This window comes from Aulonocara sp. 'chitande type north' Nkhata Bay, linkage group LG9 (genome assembly GCF_057382095.1).
Source record: "Aulonocara sp. 'chitande type north' Nkhata Bay isolate Kocher_YH1m ecotype deep benthic linkage group LG9, A_spYH_male_GT1.1, whole genome shotgun sequence".
Lineage (NCBI taxonomy): Eukaryota > Metazoa > Chordata > Actinopteri > Cichliformes > Cichlidae > Aulonocara > Aulonocara sp. 'chitande type north' Nkhata Bay.
The window spans coordinates 15,789,088-15,815,508 of NC_141352.1; the positions used below are offsets into that span (position 1 = coordinate 15,789,088).

A 26,421-nucleotide genomic window follows, 5' to 3' on the forward strand; every position below is an offset into this window, starting at 1 on the left:
GGGAAAAAAAGAATTTACATAAAACTCAGACAAGGTCAGGGAGAAACGAGGTTCTTAATTTAGTCTAATCAACTGTCATTTGCATCGCGCCATTTGCGCAAGGTATTGCCACTAACTGAATAAATGGACTTCTTCAGACTCAAGGGGGGGCACTCCGGTTTTGATAAGCTGGCAACATAACTGATTTGCATACATTACTTTGATTATCTCATTACTAGGATGATTCTTGCGGAATTTTTGACACTCGCGCAATCGAATTAAAATTAAGGCACGCAATCAATAAAAGGGCAACGCGCCTGTGAAAACACACAGCGCCCCAGGTTGGTATGGTCAACTAGCGGTGATGATGAGGATGGTGATGATGAGGATGATGATGTCGATGGTTATGGTGATGATGAAGCATGATGACCTCTTCAGTTCGCGAGCTCCCTGGACCACGCTGGAGGTTTACGAGAGTCTCGGGCTCTTGATTCCTGTGATCAAAGCAGTAATCAGTGGAGACAATGAGGGCCGTGAAATTGCCGCTCTCGTGTGGGTGACCTATCCACCTGCCATGAATCCAAGAGTGGCCCGCAGGCGTCTCATGCTCCCTCAATCGATAATGGCGCTCACATCTTTCCTCCGACTCAACCCATCTGTGGAATGATGAAATCATGCGTAAAGACGCGCATGCAGGCGCTTGGATGATTTGCGAGGCGGTAGCCACAGTGACCTGCACATGGGGGGGGGGGGGGGGGGGGGGGGGGGGGATACAGCCGTGAATGAGGCTGGACTCCAGAGTATAACCAGGAATCATCTGCCACCAAACCCTTCAGATCTGCACTGATGAACTGCATTAAATATTGCATTTATTATTACATTTAACGGTTTGCCAAACTACATCCGGTCCATATCCTTCGCGGTTTGCTGTTTGTTCTAATATCTAAATCTATTATCCTACATTATAACAAGTGGCCCATTTGTTGCCACACACAATTTGCTTGAGAGAAGGAGACTGCGAAACTCCTTCTCTCCTCTCCTAATAGACTCTCCCTCGTCTGCGCACTAACTGGGAGCAGAGGCACACGTCCACGTTTTAAATTCATGATGTAAATAATTATGGGTCTGGAAATTGATTTCCTTACCACCTTCTCCAGCAAACTAGGCCTCCAAAAAAACCCTCTCACAAGGAAAGCTACTTCTGTTGAAGCATTAAGTCATTAATTATTTTTCCTTACATAAGGACAAATTATCGAGTCAGTTGAACGAAATTAGAACCCTTTGTTTCTGATCAGACCGCATTACCGCTGGAAATTACGCATGATGGCTGCGTGCGCGCTCGTCTTTGTTGTTTCGATCATCGCCTGTCGCTCTGAACTCGCGCTAACAAAGTCATTAAATTGACTCCCTCTCGCTCTCATTATGCGGGCTGTTAATAACCGCTAATTAACTTTGCTTACGCGCGCCTTAAAAGCCTCCCTCCCCTCCCAACACACACTCGCTTTCTCTCTCCTTCTTTTTCCTGCTTGGCCTCTCAAGCAGAGCAAGTGTCCAATTATGTCAGAGCGCGGGGATGGATGGAGGATGTGCCGTCGTCACCAAGGACAGTTGGTGCAACATGGCGATGCAAAGCGGAGGCAAACTTGAGGGGGCAGCGGAAAACGCAACGGCAAATTAGTAGTTTAAAAAAATTATTACAATAATAATATAATAATATGAAATGCCTCACATGCAGACCTGTCTCCTAAAGGTGGGTGGAGGTTTCCGCTTTGATTACATTTAATCCACCCATATGAACTGGCAATACAGGCAGTGGTGAGGATGGAGCAGGAAAGCGCGGTTACACATGAATGGTGCAATATGCTCACCTGTGCGAGCAATTTGCTATTCCGTCCAGAAGATGGCGCCAGCTGAATGACCTGCTATAGGTCCACCGCAACCTGCTGGCCCTAGATGGACTTCATGAGTATCACTTCCATGGCCTTCAGAGAGGACGAGGCATGCGTTACAGATTAAAAAAAAAAAAAGGCCGAGGCACGCCATTAAAATGCACGCATGCACTACTAAATGCGTCATTAGTTTCCTACTGGCGTGAATGTGTTGAGAGGCCTCTGGACTTCTAGGGTCTAGTTCACAGCTGCACAGCCACAGTATGCGAGCGTTAAGCGAACAGAAAAGCGCACAAGCCGGTGTTTCCCCTTGGATATTATCAAGTTAGGATGTTATGAAAATACAGGGTGGGGAGGGGGTGGGGAGGTGGCGCTGCAACTGAAGGCGGCCTCTTTCCGCCATCTCTTCACCTGCACGTCAAACAGACGGGAAACTGAAAAATGTGAAAATTACGCTCAGGCTATTCCGTCCCCCTCTAATGTATGCGCGTAATTAGTGCATTTAAACAAAGCGCGGATGTCCTGCTGGCTGAAATGGCGGCTGACATCTCTTTTTCCACAGGGTTAATAACAGTGTGCGGATAAATGAATCAAATTGTGGCCCCCAAATTACAGAGCGACTCTAAATACCCGTCTGTATTACGCACGTCTGTTTGTGACCGCGCAGGGAAAAGGCATAACATTTTATATTGTTATTACACTCATTACATTGATTTGCGTGCAAAATAAACAAGCTCGGAAGTTTGTGACACCACAAAATAAAAGAAAAATTATAATAATGATAATAAAAAGTTGCAGATAGATTAAATGTGACACCATCAGTGAGGTGACAGCATGCAGGACTGCGTGTTTTATCGTGAACGCGGATGACGAGACGATATTGGCTGTTGTCTTTGTGCCGTCTCGTGTCGCAGATTTCACAGGCCTCTGAGGAAATGTGCGCCACGAAAGGTTAATGCTATCAAAAAAGCATTACTTTTCCTCTCATATTACACTCCCGCCGATACTTCTATAAAAGCAGCTATGTTAACTTTTTGTAAGGCTCTTAAATGAAAAGAAAAAAAGGAGATGAAACCGAGTTAGGTGGGTTTACCTTCTTCTAATACTAAGCGACCTGCACCTTAACTTAACTTTGCTGAGATCAATTGCGCTCTTATTCCAATTCCAATCACAAAAGGGGCCGTAAAGCTCTGACTTAAAAATAGATAAAAGAGAAGAGAAGGGGGGGGGCAGCTTGTGCAATCTTGGACATATATTTTATTGTTATTTTTCGTCTGCTGTGAAGCTCTAGCTGGGCAGATATATACTGAGGGGAAGAGGAGAGAGAGTGGGAGAGAGTAAATTGCAGCTTGCTGAAGTTTTTGGATTGAATTCTGAAAATGATCCTTTTAACAGTGATGGGCTCTGAGGCGAGGATAGGGGTCATGCCATTCACAGCGGGTTAAATAGACTTTCATTTAAAATTACATTCTCGATCCATCTCTCCATCTCTCCCCCTCTCCACAGCGGAGTCCCTGCGACTCCCCGTGCGGCGTCTCATCACCGCGCGCCACCCTCACTTTTTAAGTCAATCCCCAACTCCAGCAGAGAGCAGGCAATTGAAGAGAGACAGAAAGTAAGACATAGATAGATAGATAGATAGATAGATAGATAGATAGATAGATAGATAGATAGATAGATAGATAGATAGATAGATAGACAGATTAGATGCATGCATTAATGCTTATACTCCTGTCAAAATAAACTTTTGTTTTTAAAAGCTACAAAATTCTGATCTCTGTGTTGATCTTTTATATTTCTATGTGACTCAGTCTGTGACGTGGCTCACGCAGGTGCAGTGGTTAAACACAAACTCCGCGCCAGATTTTTGTTTTCTTTTTTTTGCATGTTGGCACAAGGATTAGCCATGAGTTTAAAACTAAACTCATAGCCTAAAATGTTATAGTTATCATTATAGTAGAAAAGTAATAATAAAGACCATGGAAATGATCAAAGAAGACAAAAGCCTATTCCTTATTATTATTATTATTATTATTATTATTATTATTATTATTATTATTATTATTATTATATTAGTATAGTATTTTTTAATGTTATCGTTATGTTATAAAATTACTAATAAAAAAATCTAAATATCCTCGTCATTATGGGCATTACTAGTCCCGAGTAGTATTATAAATTATACTGCTAATACCATATTTTATATATACAATGTACTTGGCAGGTAGGCTAGCTGTTAGTGGGCCTTTACCCCAAAAAAGCTGATAGGCCCCAACTCTCTTTTATGCACATACCCGGTTAGCTAGCACCAGTAAGCCAGCAACATCAACTTAAAAGTCAGCTATTATTATTTTTATCGTTTACGCGTGTGCTTTTATTTTGAAATGAAATGGCGTGTTACCTGGGGAAGGAAAAAAAGCTGTGAAATTGTGCTTTGTAGCCTTATGTGTGGTACTTTCCTCCAAAGTCATTGTGCTAATGACATTGTTAGCCTGTCAGCACCCCATTGCTTTATGAGGCTATATCGCTAATCAATTAGAGTAAGTAAAGGTGTTAGAGACATTTTACACCAACGAGCTGGAGAAGTCGTTATTTTTTTGTTGTTTTTTTTTAGTTTCTTTGGATTTTGCTGCTCCATCCGCTTGAGTCCGTTCCGCGGAGGAATGCGAAGTCCATGTCGGGTTTTGTCGCCTCTCCCTCAAATTAACTTTAATGTAAAATATATAAAGCAGCTGCGCGCTGTCTCTCTCCCCACATACACACACCAGCCAATCAAGAGCGCAGCAACAGCCCACACGTAGCCTATGCTGAGCGAGCGCGCGGAGCGGAGAAACGCCTGGCAGACCCGGAGCACAACGCGAGGCAGCCAAACCGCTGTCTGTCATTAGCTGAGAGTGTGACACAGGAGTGACAGAGGGGAGAGAGGAGAAGGAGAAGGAGGGAGGAGTGAGCGGTCCCGGTAAACAGACGAGCCGGCCTGAGAGGAGCCGAAGAAAAAAAGAAGAAGAAGAAGACCCCGAGAGAGAGAAAGGGCAGAGAGGTAGAGAGAGGGAGACTGACAGGCGTTACCGAAAGACAAACCGAAGCGTCGACATGAGCGGTCAGTTTGAGGAAGATATCCACGACCGGGGCGAGAGGAAGAGCAGTAAATCCCCGACACTGCTCTCCTCTTACTGCATAGACAGCATTCTGGGCCGCAGGAGTCCCTGTAAGGTCAGACTGATAGGGGCTCAAAGTTTGACGGGTCTGCCCGGCAGAGTGGAGCTCGACAGGACCGCCGACGGTGAGTTTATTTTAAAGGGAAAATTGGAATGATAGTTTACATCGGTTGGCAGTTTTGTAAGGAGGGGTGAATTGGTAACAAAGCAAACTAATTTAGCCCTAAAGTATGTGAGTAACGCTTCTGCAGGAGTTGCTCTAATGAAGCTTGTAGGTGAGCCCATTATAGCCCCAAGAATCTCTTTGATTAATTAAAGTGTTTCCACGACTAAGCAGGTCATTTTAAAGGCCGGTGAAAATATTACATTTTATTTTAGCTTTGAAGAAAATTGAAGTGCCTGTTCATTATTTTTGACATCCTTCTCACGCTTCTCTCTCAGGGCCAACTAAAGAGCCAATCTCTCTCAGCGCTGACATGCACCTGCCTCCAAAGCTCCGCCGGCTGTACGGACCTGGGGGGAAGTATCTCCATGAGCACGCAGAGAAGCTGGAGAGGGAAAGGCTCCTGCTGGAGCAAGCTAGCGAAAGCCTCAAAATCAGCCAGGCGCCACAGGTGAGCATCAGCCGTAGCAAGTCCTACCGAGAGAACGCGTCGCTGAGCCGGGGAGAGGGTGACCAGAGCCCCGGAGAGGCCTCGGAGGACGGCAGCATGGGACTGGTGGAGCTCGGTCCGCTGAAGTTCGAGGAGGACGCAGGGAAGGAAGAAGAGGGCTGCGGGGACGCGGTGGCGCTATCCCCGAAGGACGAGGAGAGGGAGAGTTTGAACGCCGGGGATGGGGACGTGAGGGACGGGGAAGACAGCGTGTGTCTGTCGGCGGGCAGTGACTCGGAGGAAGGGATGCTGAAACGGAAGCAGAGAAGATACAGGACTACCTTCACCAGTTACCAGCTGGAGGAGCTGGAGAGAGCTTTCCAGAAGACTCACTACCCCGATGTCTTCACCAGGTGAGAGAAAAGAGAAAAGAAAAGAAAAAACAAAACACAACAGGAAGTGTTTGGAAAAAATGTTGTTTTTTTATTGTAAAATTTTAACTTGATTAAATACAGTTTATTTTCAGTTATTCTGCATCACTCCTTAACGAATTTAAAAGGGACGATTGTAGGCCTATTAAATTGAATTTTAATTTCCATGTAAAACATATATATAACTGCGTTGCCCTACATTATTATTATTATTATTATTATTATTATTATTATTATTATTATTATTATAGCTAAGAGTTAAATGAACTCGCTTAAACCTTAAACGAGCCATATGTTCCTTCATACTTCCATAACTGAAGGCGATAATTAATTGCATTTATTTTTAAATAAACACTTCCCCTAGCCCATAAAAATTTTTCAGAAACAGTCCCAGTAATTCCACGCGTGTGTAACAGGACACTGCGCCGATCACAGCTCATAAAATGCCCCACACTAAATCCGTGCTTTAAATAACTGAGCACAATGGGCCTGTAAGTGCTAACGGGGAGACCCCCCTTATTAAAAAAAGAAGGAAAGAAACCCAGTGCCTGCTTCTACATATGGCAGCGGTGTTCCTGCGTGGAGGAATAATTAAGTGGAGCAGCTCAGGTTACCTGCTGGACATGATACTGCGAGCTCAAAGTCAGGGCCTAACCTCAAGCCCAAGGGCAGGTGTACAAACGCGTTGTTCCTACACATACACACACTGAAAGAAATCCAGAGCTTTACAAGCTGATATTTTATACATTTTGTTAAAATTATGTTATCCAGGATTTTTATTTTTATTTTTTTTTTAGTAGTTTGAACCAAAACCAAATAAAATAACCAAATAATAATAATCAATCTCATTCATTTTCTGTTAAATTGACACTTCTGACTTTTCTTCTGAAACATCACGCAAAATTAATTTTTCCAATTTTCCTATTGGGGATTATTCATATATATTTTTTATTTTATTTTTCAGTCGATCTACTTTAAGGCGACTCGTGGGTCTAATTTGAACCGCGAGCTCATCTTGTGTATAGCTGAAGGGAGCGTCAATTGCTTTGTGGCAGGCTAGTTTAGATGTCATTATTTCAACCATTATGTTGTTACGGTGACAGGCCTTGGCTAAGGAAAATCTAACAATCACTAGGCCTATTTCTTTCCATCCGTGACAGGGAAAATAGAATATGGCTATGGCGTCTTTCTGCAGTTCATGTCGGGGAAGAGAGGGGGAAAAATCCAGCCTATTTTTGGTCGTCTATTGTTGACAGTGAACAACAGGAGGGGACAAAACAGCAATTCTGCGTTGCTTCCAAATGGTGGCCTGTAACCTTGAATCTTTTCTTACTGTCTCTCTGCTTTTTCTCCCTTCCTCTTTCTGTCTTTGTTATTCTTTTTATTTCATTTTTTTTAGAGAAGAGCTCGCAATGCGCCTGGATCTCACCGAAGCCCGCGTTCAAGTAAGTGGCTCCGTGTTTCTTTTATCTGAAAAAAAGAGAAGCTTGACTTGACTAAATCAAATATAAGGGAGGGGGTGGAGGGGAGAAAAGGAAAAGCAGCATCCTCTAATGTTTTATCTGTCCTCTATAAAATGTCTCCGATATGCAGCGCTGGATAATAACCGGTGATATGCGTCACTGATTGAGGATCAACGATTACGGGCCAATTTGAGGCAATAATTTATTACAGTAAAATGTGTTAAATGGCCCCAGTCGCTGCGCGGGGAAGGTCCTTCCTGTTATTGAATGTTATTACACGCAAACGGGGGACGTTTTAGTGGCTATTAAGCCGAGGCCGGCGATTCATAAAAAGCATACTTAGTGCAGGAGCAAACACTGTCTGTATTCCCGGGATGAGATGGTGTTTGAATTCCCATCAGAGGGCACAGATAGGGGGCGAGGCCGAGGTGTGTGTGTGTGTGTGTGTGTGTGTGCGTGTGCAAAAAAAAAGAATGAAAGAGAGAGGAGGTGGAGGGAGGGGAGGGAGAGAAAGAGGGGAGGGATAATGCTATTTGATTTCCCATTATGTGATTGCAATAGACCTGCATTGATCCGATGCTCTGCACTTGGGAGCGAATGAGAGACCATTAAAGGTGTTTGCTCCCCCTCACCCCTCCACCACCAACAACCCCCCAATCCCACTCTCTCTCCATCCATCCATCCGTCCATGCCCCCCTCCTCTCTCCCTCCCTCTCTCCTTCGCTTTGCACTGAAAGCGTGGCTTGCATGTCGAAAGCCCGGGCTCATAACCAGAGAGACAGTTCAAACACGGTGGAAGCTCCGAGATGTTATGGCCGAAGGTAAAACAACAGATGTCTCTTTAGGGGCCGTAGGTGAACAAATCACTTAACGGGCGCCATCAGGAGGTGATAAAAACTCATAAATTCCCGAGGGGCTGTGTAATGCTAAACAGCCCTCTGGGAATTGTGTGTGTGTGTGTGTGTGTGTGTGTGTGTGTGCACGCGCACAGTGCCTGTCGCTCAAGCCCCTGCTCTGTTCAGTCACTTTCCACATGTTGACATTTTGCTCATTGTGAGAGTCCCGTGCTTCTGCAGTGCAAACTGGGCAACAGTGGATGCGTGGGAAAGTTAAATAGTCTCTTGGATGGAAGTCACTCGTTCGACGTCTCTTAAGAATTTAATTTAAAGCGCATTAATTGTTATTGGAGCCAGTTCAGCGGTAATTTTCTGGATCTTTTGTTAACACCGCTCTTAATTATCTCTCCCCACCCGAAGCCCGTCTACAGGGAGGAGGGTTTAATTAGACAGAAAGTAGATTTAAGGGACCGTGAGCGGCGGGGTTTACCTTGCATGTAATTACCGGTGACTTTCCGCCTGTTGGCCACCACCTGAACTAGACAACTATTAGACTACACTGACACAACATTCAATAGAGATTATGTTAATTAGAGTGCGACATTGCTGTGAAGTAAGCAGGATAGAGAGTTATAGATCTAATTTTAACCTGGGTTACAACTAGCTTTGAGCAGACGCCTCTTTTGCCTCTATGTAGGAAATTTGCTCTTTCTTTTCTCCTTTATCACTTATTAGTGTAAAAGTAATATCTTTTTGTGTTGTATCTGCCATCTTGCTCCTAATACTAATGTGTTTCTCATCTTTTTCTGCCCTCAGGTGTGGTTTCAAAACCGAAGGGCCAAGTGGAGGAAACGCGAGAAGGCCGGGGTGCAGGGCCACCCGTCAGGCCTGCCATTTCCAGGCCCTCTTGCAGCGGGCCATCCTCTCAGCCACTACCTAGAGGGAGGACCCTTCCCTCCTCACCCACATCCAGCTCTGGAGTCTGCATGGACGGCTGCAGCAGCTGCAGCTGCAGCCTTCCCAGGCTTGGCTCCACCACCTCACAACGGCTCTGGCCCACCCTTGGCTGCCCCACTCGGCCTGGGCACCTTCCTGGGCACGGCTGCCATGTTTCGCCACCCTGCCTTTATTGGACCCACTTTTGGCAGGTAAGCTGCACCGATCGACAGACTTCCCTTGGATCTAATGAATGATAATTCTTTGGACAACGCATCTCCCGTTGGACTTTGTTCCTCCAATAAAAAATTGACCTTCATGTTTATTCCTGTGTTTTACAGTAAATGACAACAATTTTAGAGGCAGACACAGACAGAAAATGCAGAGCAGCATTAGAGCTTAAAATAAACTGCCAGCAACTCTAATGAGTGATGTTTACACTAATCCTCAGTCACACTCCCTCACTGTTTATCTCAGTGTCTGATTACAAATATGTTATACTGTTAACCATTCACAGTGGCATGTAATCACTCTGTCAAACACCTTAATAAATTAACAGAACGTGTGATTGTGCAAGACAAGCTGTGAGGAGGGGTGACACGATACTCTCCATATGCCACAGTTACCTTCTCCATTATACACCATTATGCTTTCTATTTAGCTTTAATATAAAAGAAGTCAGCATGGAATACATGACATAAATCTTTCCAAGGAGGAGGTTTGAGAATTCTAATGAGCAGGCAATACTGTTCCTCTTCGTACGCCATCACACTGACAGGATTTTGGGTCATCCTGCACTCTGATGTAGGAAGCAAAGAGAGTGAAATGCATAAATTAAACTTGAATATGGTTTTAATTTCAAATAATATATATAGATTTCTGCATTTTGTTCTTCTTTCAGGCTCTTCTCCAGTATGGGTCCTCTGACCAGTGCTTCCACCGCTGCAGCTCTCCTCCGTCAGCCCGCACCTCCTGTAGAGAACCCCTCCCACACGGGGCCCGTCCTCCCTGACCCTTCCTCATCTTCCTCCACTACTACTTCAGCCGCAGCGGACCGCAGAGCCTCGAGTATCGCCGCGCTGCGCCTCAAGGCCAAGGAACACTCAGCTCAGCTCACCCAGCTAAACATCCTGCCCACCGGAGCCACAGGGAAGGAGGTGTGCTGAACACTCAACACCAGCTCTAGACCTCCCCGTCCTGGGCTTATGTCCCATCCCACGACACCCCACCCACCCAAAACTTCTCCAAATACCCCATTTGTACCTCTGGAAGCTGAAGTCCTGTTTGCCCCCCCCCCCCCCCCCCCCCTCCATGTTTAGCCATCCCTGTTACCTCATGTTTCCCCACCCCGAAAAATAGCACGACCAAATTTAAAGGAGCACTGGTTTTATAAAGGTGTGTGTGTGTGTGTGTGTGTGTGTGTGCGTGGTAATTGCAGTTATTATTACATTGCTTTACACTCCATACACACACTTCCCTGACAGACAGTCCACTAAATTACATATTTAACTTTTTAAAATGTTTCCACATTTGGTTATTTTAAGACACAGTCTAACAGAAGACTTTTAAATATTTCTTGATTCTTTTATAGTATACATGAACGTGACTTACACAGTCTAACTACCAAATAGATAAAAAAAATACAATTAAATTAATAAATAAAATAAATAAATCACCATTGGAGGAAGGTGGAAGTATATTTACTAAAATAATGTACTTAAGTACAAATATTTTGAGTATTTCTACTTCACTTTTGCGACATTCCAAAGGCCTTTACGTTATTTAAATATTAAATACAATTTAACTAGATTAAAACTGTGTCCACTTATTGTAATCCATTTTAACCTAATTGTTTTTAATAAATGTGGGTGACACCAAAAGGCCGTTTTTAATCCAGTTTCTGTGCATTTTTCTAATTCTTTCTCTGCATTCAATTATTTTAAAAACACCTTTTTCTTTTTTTTAACCGACCATCTTCAGGCTGTTTTTACTTAAGTCTGTCATCTTACACACGCACACGCACACACACACACGCACGCACGCGCGCGCTGTGAGAGCTGAAGAACCGCAGGGGAACCCAGACTTCTAGAAAGAAATCTTGTGCTACTTCAAATGTGGACAACGGCGAGTGCTCGACATTAACACTGCTTAATCTGTATGCACTGATGTGGGCTGAGCAGGTCTGCATCTATGACAAAGGCGTGTTGGAGGAGGTCCACCCTGAACCAAAGGAAAACTGTCCATAGACCTTCCATAGCCTTCTCTTCTACAAGCCTGACTCCTCTCCACTGCTCGCCTACCCGACCGTCACACTCAGCCGTCATATATACGTATATATATAAATATATATAGGCCTATATTTTTAAATCCCTGTATCAGTTCAGTGTGGTTTAAGGTGGTTTGAGTCCACGTCAGCACGAGATTTCTGTAAATTTACTGCAATTTTTCTCCTCCCTGTCTGATTATCGCAGCGGTGGCATTTCCGCTGAGTGTGACTGCAGGGCACGCGAGCAGCGTAGAGATCTGGTGTTTCTTTAATGACCTGACTGTGTGAGAGAAAACTGTACATACTGCGTTTAAAAAATAAAAAAAGGGGGGGGGGGGAAGTAAAAATAAAAAAAAATCAAAACAAGGTCGTGTATATTTCAAGAGACCGTGTTTTGATCCTTTGCACTCGGTGTAGTGTGTAATGAATGTCGCCCTGTGTAGAATTCCACCCGTGTTTATCAATTATTAGGTTTTTAGATAATTATTTATGTCACCCTCCCTACCCCCCTTAAGGAAATGAGTGAAGGACGCTTTTTGTTTTTGTTTTTCTTATAATTATTAAGTGATTGTACGTTTCCTGGTTTAATATAACTAATTTGAATAAATTACATTGGTAAAATTTGTTATCGTTTATTATTTCAGATTCCTTTAGGACTCACATAGGCCTAAAACCAGGAAAATTAAATAATGCGAAATAGAATATTATAGAACTATTAATAAAAAGTGTTATGGAAAAAAAATACGCTTTCTGTCTTAAATTGAATATTTATTTATTTATTTATTTTAAATGTATGCCACCGGTGCCATTAGAGAGCAATGCTGGAATGTAAAATAAATATCCAGCCAGCTTCACTCACAGGTTGCCTGGTGTTCACTCATGCCTGCAGGCCAGCTGAAACAAAGAAGAGGAATCTATCGAGATGCAGCTCCACCTGCAGAAAGCCAAAATCCACGAGGTGTTTAATCCGGTGCGCTGCGTGCGTCTATCCTCTTCAGTGGAGTTGACAAAATACTGACCATATATTCATGAGCTTAATCCCCAACATGTGAAACGCGCGACAAAGGAGAGGGGTTTTCAATTAGATCGCCCACTTTATCTTGGGGGGCCCGTCACAAAACTTCCTTTAAAACCCTTTAAAGGCGCTAAATTGGTCTTAACATCTGTAATGCCGTCTCGATGGAAGCGAGTCCCCTTTGTCATTAATGAAGTAACAAACCACTTCATCAAACTGCTTTCACACACACAACCTCGTAGAGTTAATTCCCCTCAATCCCCCCCTCTTCCCCTCCTCTCTCTCTCTCTCCATTGGATCTCGCTATACTGATGCAGGACTATTACAGCAATCAATGGTTACTCTCCTCGGTGCCCGACTGCGGATTAATGTAGCCCATGTTTTTATTGTGTGCATCTATGGAAGAAGAAGAAAACCTGTTCTTGTCCCTTCAGTGCTCTTTGCTTTATGATCTTATACCTGTTAATCAGCCATTTTACTCCAAACATGCAGGAATTAGATCCGGCAGTAGACTGATGGAAAGATGTATCTGAATTTATCCCAATGCAGCTTCTGACAAAGTCATCCAGCCGCCCCTTGGAGCATAATGCCGAAAAAAAAAGAGATAAAAACCAATTTTCTCCTATGTGCCCAAACCACCATCCACGATGTGTGAGAGCTCCATGTTTTTTAAAATTTCCCCCATTCTTTTGCTCAAGCTCGGTGGAGCGTGTGTGTTTTTTTCCTGTATAGGGTTTTGATGAGATTGTCCGGGAAGTTTTAATCTTATTGTGAATATAACTAATGAATGGCAAACCAATTTGTCCCTAATATCTGGGGAATGCCAGGAGGCGGGTGACCCGCTGGGAGCGAGGCTTAAACTTTCTTTGCAGCGCAAAAAGGCGAGAAAATTGAAATGCTGTCGAAGGCCAATGGCTCTGGATTTATAAAGTCACACTTGTTGGATGTGTGCCCTTCCATTCAAGACAGCGCCTGCACTTGGGATTAGGCCAGGAGGCTCCTTATTGCATGAATGACCATGATAATGAATGTTGATATAAAAATGGGGCCGGCTGTCCAATCGCGAGCTGTTTTCTTGCAAACTGGCTGCAAGAAAAAAAAAGAAAGGGAAAAAAAAGACGCCAAATCTGCATTATTTGCTGGATTGCGTCAGTGCAGCGGGTCTTAATGCTACTGCCCGCCTCTCGCAGGTAAATCCAAACGTCCAGAAAATCTCCCCCCACTGACTTGTCTGCCCATTTTCATCATTCTCCTTCTCCTTCCCCGAGCTGCTGGACTTGATTTGGTCCGTGATTTTGGATTCTCCCGGGCCTCGTCTCCCCCACCACGTCCCTGCCAGAGAGAATAGGTCCAATCACTCCACAGCCTCAGCCGGATCAGTCCTCACTCAGTCCCCGGGAGAGGAGCTCTAAAAGGCGCTTTGATGAACGGCTCCCCCTCCTTTCCCCCCAGGCGGAGAACCAGGCCCGATGAAAGACCTGAATAGCAGGGCCATGGCTCTCCGCTCCCCTCTCGGATCGCCCCTTAATTCCCCCGTCTCTCTTGCTCTCATCCAATTAGCTCAGTGTATTAAGCGGTTTATCGTCTCATAACCGCCCTTTCAGCTCCAACAAGGGAGACACTTTGCAATAGGACCAGCTCTCCTTTTGACACCCTCTCTGGTGCTTGTATGTTCCACCGCGCTATGAATAACAGCGACAGAATAGGGGACTAATTCCCTCATCAAAGCCTACCTTGTCCATCGCTGGTCAAAACGACAAGCAATAAAGCTTAACACGACAATACAAAGAGACTTGTTCGACCTTATTAGCTTAGCAGGGTCAAATTAATGCAGGGGACTTCATTTGACTGGTTTACTGCAAAGCGGGAGGACAAAACGAGGGCCCATACTCAAAAAACCCCGCAGTCTGATAGAGGGAACAGGAGGCCTGAGCACAGCTACTGTGAGCTGAGGGTGATTAAATGGTGGGGAAAGTAAAGAAGGAAAAAAATAAGTTAGTGAGGGAGAAGTAGTGGAACTAATATGCTTTAATAAATATGTAAAGTTATGTCTGTAAATGCATGCAGACGCTTTCTCTCACACACACTCAGCATGTTCTATCCATTGCATAGTGAATCACGGTTTAAGTGTTCGGCCCACTTAAGGTTGCCTTCACAAGTCACAGTGGTTTGAAGTGATTTGTGAGGCGTACAGTGTTTATGGAAATGCACACGGCAGGATGGAGTAAAAAAAATCCCTCGACTGTATTAACACAAAGGAGAATTCTTGGGAGGAAAAACGCGAGAAACACTCAAGCAGCGGGTTACATGTTGAACTTTAAGTAGAGCTGAGTAAATACAGCCAGCATTTAGTATGCACAGGCTGGCATTACTATAGATTAACATGCATTTGGGCAAACGTTATAGTTTAATCCCTTTAACGGTGTGCTTGCACTGGGAGCAATCAGTGAGCAGGAATGCTTCGTGCACTGGGATTTAACTGGGTAAAATACTCTACCCTCAAATGATTACCTAGAACAAACTAACATGTCAATATACAGGCTTATAAAATGTCCTAATAGAAGGCTTTAAGTCTTCTCTCAGCTCCTGACATGACTTTTCTGTGTTGGTCTTTATGTGAAAATAAGATTAAAAAATTAATGTATATAATATTAGGACATTTATTTCATTTAGTACTCATTATAGACTTTATTAGCAACAGTTTGATGCAGGAGCTATATTATTAACACTACATATAACCTTCTGCAGCAGATTCTAATCTATATGATCCTGAAGATGCGGAGGAAAATGACGAGCTACATCAGGCTCTGGACACAGATTACTGGGTAGTATGATTGATTCATTGTTGCTTTCAGTGGTCCTGTGAGCAAATTATGCTGAATGACGCTCTATTTAGCTACCCAGATGTCCCAATGTTGTGAACATTTTTTCCCCCAATTTAATAAATCTGACTTTTATCACAGTGCCATCACAGTGGCAAACCAGGATCTCCACCCACCCAGTTTGTCGTCTCCCCCACCCACTCCCCAAACAACACAGGACTAACTTCTTATCCATTTAGCCTTTTATTGAGGTTTCAGTATGAAAAACATTAAATTGTTCAATATCAAAATATTCTGATCATTACAAAGAAACAGGACAAAAATCCTACCGAGAGATACAACTCTGTTACACAGAACATTAAATGCTTTAAAAACAATTTGCACAGAGGAGGAAGGAGGAGAGAGAGAGAGAGAGGGGGGGGGGGGGGGGGGGGGAGGTGAAAGAGATGAAATGACATCAGTTAAAACAGACGCAGTGGAGGAGAAGATCAGCTGTTCGATACTGGGACAAAAGAGCGAGGGAGCAGCGCGTGTGGCCTGCCTCACCCCGTCTCTCCCTGCATCCTCCTTTACTCTTTTCTTTCATCCACTGATCTGACTCACACACGCACACAGACACACACACAGGATGAATGGTAGTAATCAGAACAAGTGTCCGATCGCTGCAGGCATCCAGTGGTCTTAGAGGCTGGGGTCACTATCATTGGGTAATTAGCTGCTTTTGGACTATACTGGCTGCTCTGAGGATAAGTCATTTTTACACTCTCACACTTACACACACACACATCTGGGCACAGCTAGCCTCTGCACGCACAATAGGCTGTCATTTAGGTATGATTGCTGCTCCCCTTTACCATACAGAGCCAGGGTGACGGGGTCAAATAATGAGAGAGTGTGTGTGCGGATGGGGAAGCTGTGATTGGGTTTTAAGCTATATTACAAGACCATTAGCTACAGGGTAGATGACATAAGGGTTAGGAGGCTGAGGTCTATATGTGGAAACTGCAAACAAAGAAAACAGATGTGGTTGTGTGAGCATATGTCCAGCTTTTTGAGTCAGAAACTGGAGCCTCTTGGTGGTGACGTCTTCATGGAGGTTTATGTTGTTTTACTTGAGGGAGGAGAAAGCCTGGAAGAGTTTGGCCAGGTTAATCTCCGAGTACCCGCTGGATGCCAAGGCTTTGTCTGGTACATCCTTTAGCTTCCGATAGACGTCTTTTTCTTCATTCATCTTGTTAAAAGGTTCTGAAGGAGGACAGAAAGAAGATTTGATATTGTTAGAGCTCTGTAGAAGGATCATGCATGCATTTCAACCTAACTATTCACTCTTGGATGACTTCAGCTGCCCTCCATCCGTGGGATTAAGCTGTGCAGAGTCCTACTGTAGAGTAACAGAGAGCACAATGACTTTGTTTCTACTCATAAAAACTTAAAGAGTGTTTTAACCTTAAGTGGAGAGAGCTAACAGATCCAATGCTATCTGCAAGTAATGCTATCAAGTTTGAGGGCTAGGAGGGAGACCACACAGAATTGGACTGATGGGTCGATGGCGCGCGCACACACACACACACACACACACACACACACACACACACACACACACACACACACACACACACACAAGATCGATAGAAAACCCCAATGAGAGCATCAAGTGAATATTTTGCCCCCGTTATCTCTCCAGGTGGGCCGCAATAAGGCCAGAGAGAAGACTGAGCGGGCAGGGCGGCCACTACAACCAAATCTTTACAGTATTATACCAAGCGTCAAGTGTAGATGAAGTATCATCTACCAAGTAATAACACAGCGTCAAACCAATGAGTGCAGCATGCGACATCAGGTATAACAGCGAGCTGATACAGGTGAAGAAGCAGGAAAATGGGCACTGTGTTTTTAATCTTTTCATTTTCAATTATAGGGGAGAAAGAAAAAAAACCCCTCACAAGCCGCAGTCATCACTTTTATTCACTTTACTTGCAACTTGGTCCTCGGAGCTTCGAATAAAAATCATTTAGGCACCAGCACCACTTATTTGTAAACAACAACAATCAGAGGGTGTCAGCAGCAAATTAAAGTCAATGAGCAGTGAGGCTGTGGAAAATTGCATGGGGCATTTTTTTTAAACTATTATTTCCTGACACTTTATAAAACAAATGATAAATTGAGTAAATAATTTGCATATTAACTGATTAAAAAGAAAAAAAAACAAGCTGGCAGCAGCTGGGACTGTGGCCGTCTTCAGATGTTTAACTTTGGACGATTTCAGAAGATCGGGCACGGATATTTTCCCCCAATTATAGCACCCAGCAGGGGTCCGGGTGCTACATGTGCAGCCAAACTCATTCTCAGGACTGGAAATACAAACATGAGATTCACTTGCTAGCAGTGAATGCACCAGACAACAACAAAGACTTGGTGCCAAAGCAGGGTGGGAGCCGGCTAACGTCCAAGTGGACTACATCGGACATTTACGCTCTTGCAATCACGTCTGGTGGGTGATGTCTTTAAGAATGAAGGGCTGCAGTGCATGTGTGAAAACTGCTTATGTCACTGCTACCCTCAGCCCAAAGTGATGAGTTCACATTGCTGGTTTAGGTGGTATAATTCCATTAAATACTAAAGGCTTCATCTTTTTAAATGACTAAATGATTAAACGGACATCGATGTGATTAATTAAACAAAGTGTGTCTGTGTTTATCTAAATCACACACAAAGTCCTCCATATGGCCGACTGTCATGTCCTCGCCATCTCCACAGCCCTATCTCCTGTCTCGTCCTTCCTGCCTGCTGCATTAGTGGCTGCTGGATAAATACCAGCCCACCGACTGCCCAAGGGAACAAAGGTTAAATACACAGAGATCAACAGTGAGGCGCGCGCACACACAAAATACATGACAACGAAGGTAGTTAAACACTTAAAAAGCACAATAACTCAGTCACTAAAGACATCTATGTGACAGAAACAGCAATCACACATGCATGTGCACACACACCACGCACACATATAGAAGATGGTGTGGTTGACTTTAACACCAGCAGCCACTATTACCAGATAATCCTCACGTTAGCTAAGGATGGACAGGGATGGAGGGAGAAGAGAGGCAGGCAGAGGCAGACTAGTCTATTTATCTGGGGAATAGAAGGGGGGGTGATGATGCATGATCAAGCGAAAGCAATCATGTCATCATTTCTGAAAGGTAGGAGAAAATAATTCCCCCCCCCTCCTCACTCCTTTCCACCTCAATCACTGCGTGGCGAACGGATAAAAGAATGATTTAAAAGTCACGGAGAGGAAAAGAAAGAAGGAGACACCTTGCTGCAAGTCGGGGCACAGTGGGGAGTGCGGTTCAAATAAATAGATTCCCCCTAAAGAGTGAGCGTGAGGTGGAGGTGTGAGGAGAAGCGAGGGGAGGGGAGATGGTGATATTGGAAGGCCTAGATGTGAAGGGAAAAAAGGGGCAAAAATAGCAAAAGAAAGAATGAAAAGAGGAACAAAGATATGAGAACAGAACGCACACGCATCCTGAAAAGTTTGTCAAATTGATGAACCTGAATGGAAATTTGTCAACCAGGACACCATCTTTGTCTCCATGACACCCACACACACACGCGTGCACATGGTCTCTCATGCGCGCACGAGCACATCGAGTGTATCAGGGGTTATCTCTGCTCTAACTAGGTGTTGTCACACACTCGCGCACACGCTGGCGGTGCTGGGCACGAGTAGATCAGGGCTCTGCACGCTCTAACTAGGTGTAAATACAATAACAAGCCTGTAATTAAGTGAGCATGATGAAGTTAATGGAGATCGGCCATTCCGTCGGCCGCCTCCATGAATATTCTATTAGGCTGGTGGCGACGGGCAGCTGGAATAGCAGTTAATTTAATCACCACTCGGAGCACAGGGAAACTTCTTTGTGTGAGTGTAATTGCACAGAATGAATAATTGATTTGACAATCGCACCCGCGGATTTTGCCACCCCGCTTTGTATCGCCGGAGAAAGGGAGGGGAGGCGGGGAAGATGAGGAGAGTGAGGGAAGAAAATGGAGAGGAAAGAGAGGGAAAGGAGGAGAAAGAAGACAAGAGTGAGGGAAAAGAGAGAAAAAAAGACGACGAGTGGGAGGGTAGAAGAGGACCAAATGCAGAGCACTGAGAGGTGGCAGGGAAGCTGCCGGTAAATGGATCATTAGAAAAGCGCAGCTCAAGGACAATTTATATTTTATCAATGCGGCAAAATTACATTATTGCTCACACACGCAATCATACTGCCCACACTCAAGATTGAGACCTACGGAGGGTGGGGTGGGGGGCGGATGGAAGGAAGAGAAAAGCAACAGACAGAGGAAACAAGGGGGGAGGGAGATAAAAAGGGAGAGCGGGGGGGAGACAGAGAAGAAAAGTGACATGAAATGATTTGAAAGTCATTGATACGGGATGTTCCCAGCTAAGGAATGGACAGCATGGTTTTTTTTTTATCATAGCGGTGTGTGACTCGGCGCGTGAGTGTGTGTGAGTGTGAGCGGGCGCGTGTGTGTGCCCAATCTATTAGAGATCTCCTGCAGCGGATGAAATTACCTCCATGTTTTACTCAGTCGCAGCAATCAGGCACAAAAATGCAATGTACATGTAGATAAGACAGGAGCACGCTTGCAAATGTGCGCACACTCACAAACATACTGAAGCACCGCAGAGGACAAACACATAACACACAACACACACAAAAGCACACGCACACACGCGAGCTGATCAAATTACATTCTGCTTTGAATCAGAGCTCTTATATAAAGCTATTTTCTTTTAATGGGCTTTATTATATATGTTCAGCATAATGGTAAACATTCAGCGTTTACAATGGTTGGACAATGCATAAATACCCAGATACAATCAAAAGTATGTGACACAACGGGCAGCATATCACGATGCATGTGTACTTTTAGTAAACAACGGGAAATGCAAACACAAAAGGATGAAGCCGCTGGCGTCTTATCGCGCTTTTTCAATAAGTTCCCTTCAAAAGACCAAAACCAACATCTTGTTAGTCAATCTCTCTAACATATAAACACAGCTATCAGGAGTGCTGACAGTACGGAGCATGAAAGACTGAGAGCAGCCTGCTGAGAGTAGCAGTAGTAGAAATACTACCTCTAGTACTGCAGCTACTGGTTTCCAGTGTTAATCAGTATCACGGGCTTCTTGGTGTATTTTCCTGTATCCTCTGTTCAGTCACTATTCGCCCGTGCTAAAGTTCAACTAGCAGTGCAATTAAACGAAACCTGGAATTCTGTGAAGTTGAGAACCAAACATAAAACCCCCCAAAGCAACCTTGTTCTAAACAACAGAGTATACAGAGTTTCATCAGCTACAGACGAATAGGGCTGCTCGATTATGGCAAAAATGATAATCACGATTATTTTCACTGAAATTGAGATCTCGATTATTTGACGATATTTATTTAACCTTTTAAGACCTACCATAGAACCAAGTCCACCAGAGCTTATATTATGTTTTTACATGTTGTAGTGCCATTTGTGGGAGCATTTCAAGTTGCTATACAACTGCTATAGCCCATATTTTAATAATATGTATGCATTAAGTCCATAGTAACTACATTAATTGCAAAAAAGTGCAATAAACTACAAAAAAATTGAAAATCGTTTTTTTTTTTTTTTTTACATATACTTCTACTTGGAGAAATTTAAGAGGTTTATCCCTCAAAACTTTAAATACAAAAAAGTTGCAAAAAATAGTTTACAACAACAGGAAATTTATTTTGAGTGTCTTCATAGTTTTATTTTGGAGATACACCAATTTTTATATACTGCAGGAAAAACGAAAAAACAATCCTATGATGCAAATTTGCAAAGAAAACAGCAGGTGCATCAAAATAAACTATTCAGAAAAGTCAAACATGACCAGTAGAGGTTTTTAAGGCCTACAAGTAAAAAACTACATTTTCCGCGAAGATGACGTCACTTCCGGTTTCGGGCAGGAAATGGCGGACATGCGATAGTTCGGCTGACGTCTGTTTCACTGTGGGAAGTGTTACGAACAGCTGATCGGATCGGCAAAGCGTGTTTCTGGAATATTATGTTTTTGTTCCTGCAAGAGCTTTTTATGCAGTTTTTGCAAAGCTATATGTGGAAGGAAACCGTGACCGAGGACAAGCTGATGGCATAAGATGTAAGTACAACTCCTCCGGTTTATTGCGCTAGCTTACACGGTTCAGGTTCTACAGGGATTTAAAAATAGTTACACAAAACGGAGCGTGCTGCTCTGACCGGCTTTAAAGGGTTAACAATAACAATGTATTGAATAATGACTTTAAAATATAATATAAAATAGTGTGCAACACCACTGAAGCTTTTTTTTTTTTTTACCTCTCTTTTCAACCAACAGCAGTCACTCTCCTCTCCAAATAACTTCTGCTCTTAAATCAGCGGTCTCCAACCTTTTTTGCGCCACGGACCGGTTTATGGCCGACAATATTTTCACAGACGGCCTTTAAGGTGTCGCGGATAAATGAGGGAGGGGCTAATAATAGGCTCAGTCATTTTTAATGATCGTTGAAAGCCCAGATCGTAATTGTGATTAAAATTCGATTAATTGAGCAGCCCTACAGACGAATGCACATTTCGTAGGCTGGTAAGTATTTTTATCAGCAGGTGTGCAGAATAGCAAAATGACATGAATATATGTTTATAGCAATAAAGAAACATTTCATGCTTTGCAAGCTGAGTGCAGGCAGGGTGGAGTGGATGGAGAAGCATGTCGGGAGTGATTTACCACCGAAAGTGTGAAAGGAATATTTTACACGATGGTAGAGAGATGATGTACGTTATATCGGTTGGAGACGGGAGGCGGAGCTGGAGGCAGGTGAGTTAAAGATGCTGAGTTTTGTGTTGGCTGTGACGGAGATGGACACGATTAGAAATGTGTGTATCAGATGGACAGCTCAGGGACAAAGTGAGACATGCCAGACTGAATTGGTTTGGATGTGCAGAGCGTGTGTACTGGGAGAAGAACATGCGAGATGGAGCTGCCAGGCAAGAGGAAAAGAGAGAGGCCAAAGAGATGTGGCGAGAGAGGAGATGCAGGTGGCTGGCAAGACAGAGGTAGAAGCAGAGGACGGGAGGAGAAGCTGAAAGAAGAAGTCAGGCAGTGCTACAGTAAGGCTGGTAGAGTTACAGTGCTGGATGATAGACATTGATAAGGCGATAATACCTAAATAGTATAAAAATAGATGGTTTTTGATTTCTCAGACATAACAAGAGGAATCCTGAACTTAAACCTGCGACTTCTGCAACTTCAAAAACATTGGAAGAAAAAAACAGCATAAAAAAATATTTAAAAAACAAACAAAACAGATTCGACTGGTGATTCTATGCATTTAATTAGATGACGCTTCACAACAAGCTCCCACAGGTGTTTTAAGGTGACTGCCTAGCAAATCGGCAGCACTTTGATCCTTAATGGGCCCAGCTGCCAAAAGATGACTCGGTTTGAGTAACGTTTCATTCTAAAATCTTGATTTCCTTCAAGAGTCGAAAACAAAAACTTGAGCCCAAACAGAGCCAGACCAGCTCTTTTTAGTAGCAGCACTCTGTCTCCGCTCACCACCCAGAAAAAATTATATTAATAAAGCCTAGATGGTGTTTGTGGAAAAACAATGCTCATAAATCAGTGCTGGTATACAGTGACACAGTATAGAGTATAGGATCATATGTCTGCTCCCTGTAATCTGAGCAGTGCTGGCCCCTGGGTGTGTAATGCAGTAATATGGGTTATTACTGCCCCAGGACTGAGGGATAACACCGTAAACCTATATTTTATAGCAGCGTGAGCGTGCGCATGTCTATATTTTGCTGACTTTGAGGAAATGAGTTGCGTGTGTTGTATATTAGTAATTTGCAGTGCTGTGCAAAAGTCTTGAGTAGGTACTAAAAAAAAAAAAAAAAAAAAAAAAAAAGTACCTAGTACCAGGTACTACCACCTAAATGAAAACCCTAAAAACAGAGTCAGCCGATTAATTCCAAGCAGATTTTAGTGGAAAAGGGCTAGTGGTGTTTTATTTTTCTATCCAGGTATCCTTTACTGCTTTGGCAGTGTGTTTGGGATCACAGTCATGCTGAAAAATGAAGATTTTGCTAATCTGACAATACTTTTTTTTGTATTAATATTTCCATCATTTTTGACAAGGTCGCCAAAAGCATTAGCTGAAATGAAAGCCCAAACCTTCGCACAGATGGCTGTGGACACCTTATGTTGCATCCCTCTCCTGATTGCCTCCATACACCCTGATTTTAACTAAAAAAATTCTAACTTGGACTCATCACTCCATAAAGCCTGCTACCACTGATTTTCAGTCCAGTTGTTCAGTTGAGTTGTTGTGTAATTAGAGATGCCTCAGCCTTTAAAAATGGCATCTTGACAGCCACCCTTCCACTGAGACCATTTCTGATAAGGCTTCAGGAAACTGCAGGAGGATCAACTGGGTCAACCTGATCTCTCAGGTCTTTACTGGATCTCTCCACCCCCCATTTTTCTTAAGGAAGCTTATTGACTATATAGTTGTATACTTGTCCACTTATATATTTATATTTGCATGTTTGTGACAGGCTGATAATAAAGTGCCTTAAGATACAAACTGGTTGTTTGCTAAGTCATCTGTCATGTATACACAACACTTAATATAGGTAGGGCTGGGCCATATCGTACCGTTCACGGTAATACCAGTATAATGTTGGGCAACGATAAGAAAATGAAATATGGCGATAGAATATGGGTAAAACGCGCATGTGCAGTGCCTTTGTTTTCATACGCACATGGCGCCAACTGAGAATGAGAAGAGCGAAAGCGGATCGTTGAATGAAGCGGATGAACCAGAACTGGTGCAACTTCAGTGGTGTGGAACTGGTTTAGCTTTGGTCCGTCAGATACACAACAAAGCACTACTTTTGGTAGAGCATGCTAGCGGGCCGTCGTTATTACCGTGTATTTTTGTAAAATACGGCACACTTAAAATCAGTCCTTTGATTTTTCTGAAAATCGACAGTGCCCCTTATAATCCCGTGTGCCTTATGTATGAATTCTGGTTGTGTTTACTGACCTTGAAACGATTTTATGTGGTACATGGTGCTCAGCAAATGTTTTAACACGACTTTGCTAAGCTACGAAGCCGCACCGCTTGATGGATTGTCGGAGAATTACGGGTATTGTAGGCAGGAGCCTCACGGAGTGATACGTACTGTGCTTCAACATAATATTGTTTGTGTATAACCTCTTTTTAAGTTTTGTGGATATTATACATGGTTATGCTGAGGATATGTCGGCCAGTTTCCACTGGAAATGCCTTTTGGTTAAACTGTCAGCAAGGAATTTGCATTTGAACTGTTAAATTTTTATATAACTTTAATGCACATAAAAAACAGCTGCTTGTTTAAGTGAAAATACATTTATGTTTTTTTTTGCACTATTAAAGTTGTGGAGTTGTAAAGTATTTTTTCTAGTGTCAATTATATCGTCAGTTATATCGTTACTGCAAATTTTCAAATGTATATCATGAAAAATATTTTTGGTCATATGGCCCCGCTCTAAATATAGGTGCCTTTTTTATGCTTGAATGACTCATAGGCCAGCATCCAGTGTCACTGAAAATGGTCGGGTGCATGGACTGGACTGAAAATAAGTGAAAAAGCAACCAGTGTACAAAGAAAAACTTTGAAAGATCTTCAGAAAACCTGGAGAACTTTTTCTCAAGACCACTTTAAAAGGTTAAAAGAAAGTCTGGATCCTTGAATGTAAATGAAAAGAAATGAAGGGTGGCTCAAGACTTTTGCACAGAACTGCAGTGGACACATTTGGTTTGTTAGTATTTCTAGACAGGATTAATGGATACAGACACACAAAGCAAAACACTGTTAACACAGTGATGTATGTGTGATGACTGAAACATGACATGTTGAATTATTGACAGAGCTTTGATAAATGTGGCCTCAATGTCATCGTTATTTTCACTTTTTAATTTAGATCAGTATTCCTAACATAGCTGTTTGAGAGCTGTCACCTTGATGGTTTCTAGCATCAGGGCATTAGAGCAGCAAGAGAAGTTTGACCATGCAGGAGCTGCCCAACAATTAATAGGCGAATCCCCAGAATCGCAGCTATCACTGCATCTGTCATGTCAGTGTTAACTTTGCAGAGTGCTGGGCAGTGCAGAACAACACTGGGTGTGACAGACAGCGTACAGTCACACATTCTGTCTCTCAAACAGGTTTTAGGGGAAGAAGCATGAAAAGAGAAAATGGAACAGTGGAGATGTGATTTATGAAAGTAAACCATCCAAGTGTGGTGAAGAACAGCGGATTGTGCTGCGGTCTGGTGAGTGAGTAGAGTAACAAGTTAACATGACTTCCACTTGCAGTTAAGACCACCGTCTGGTGGCTCATCACATCCCTCCAGGACCCTTCTGATCTGTGTATCCACTGATCTGTGACCCTTCACTGAGGCACGTTTTCTACCATGTCAAGAGGAAACTGGACCACTTCTCTCCACACTTGTAGCTACTCTTTGTACTCTACATCTGCAACATGCTCATGTTTAACCTGAAGAAACACGGCAATTATTAGTGTGATGTGTAATGTCTGCTACATTTCTTTTTTTATACTGACAATGAGCTCTTGTCATATTGGCAGGAATAAAATTTCTGGCCATGAGATGAGAACAGTGTGTGCACTACACCTTACTCAGTGTTGCTCTAAAAGGGAGCTAACAGTAGTTTCCCAGCTGAGAATTGACAACAAGCTGATATCGACACAAATAATCAGGATGAATTAATAAGCAGAGTTTTAGTTTTTGCTCTAAGTGGATCTCTGCACTTAATTGGAACATCGCATCACTGAGCCTGAGATACAACCTGCTGGTGTTGGATGGGCTGAAACATAACGTCCCAGTTTTTGTTTTTTTAAATTGGATTTTAGTCAGGTGAGATTGGGGACCAGTCAGTGGTATCAATCCCTTTGTCATCCAGGAAATG

General features: G+C 43.3%; 2 protein-coding genes across 3 annotated transcripts in view; one reads left to right on the plus strand and one right to left on the minus strand.

Moving 5' to 3' along the window:
- The first annotated feature begins 4,556 nt into the window (after nt 1-4,556).
- Nucleotides 4,557-10,579, plus strand: arxa (aristaless related homeobox a). Its single transcript, XM_086306084.1, has 5 exons — nt 4,557-5,151; nt 5,468-6,032; nt 7,450-7,495; nt 9,166-9,497; nt 10,187-10,579. Exons 1-5 carry the CDS (start codon nt 4,962-4,964, stop codon nt 10,449-10,451), a joined length of 1,398 nt encoding a protein of 465 aa, XP_086162210.1. The 5' UTR covers nt 4,557-4,961; the 3' UTR covers nt 10,452-10,579.
- Nucleotides 10,580-15,621: 5,042 nt separating this feature from the next.
- pola1 (polymerase (DNA directed), alpha 1) overlaps nt 15,622-26,421 on the minus strand; it is a 66,568-nt gene continuing 55,768 nt past the window's right edge. For both annotated transcript variants that reach the window (XM_086306086.1, XM_086306085.1), the window contains exon 37: nt 15,622-16,633. In XM_086306086.1, the coding sequence (XP_086162212.1) occupies nt 16,497-16,633 (137 nt within the window). In that variant the 3' untranslated portion in view covers nt 15,622-16,496. The remainder of the gene's footprint in view (nt 16,634-26,421) is intronic.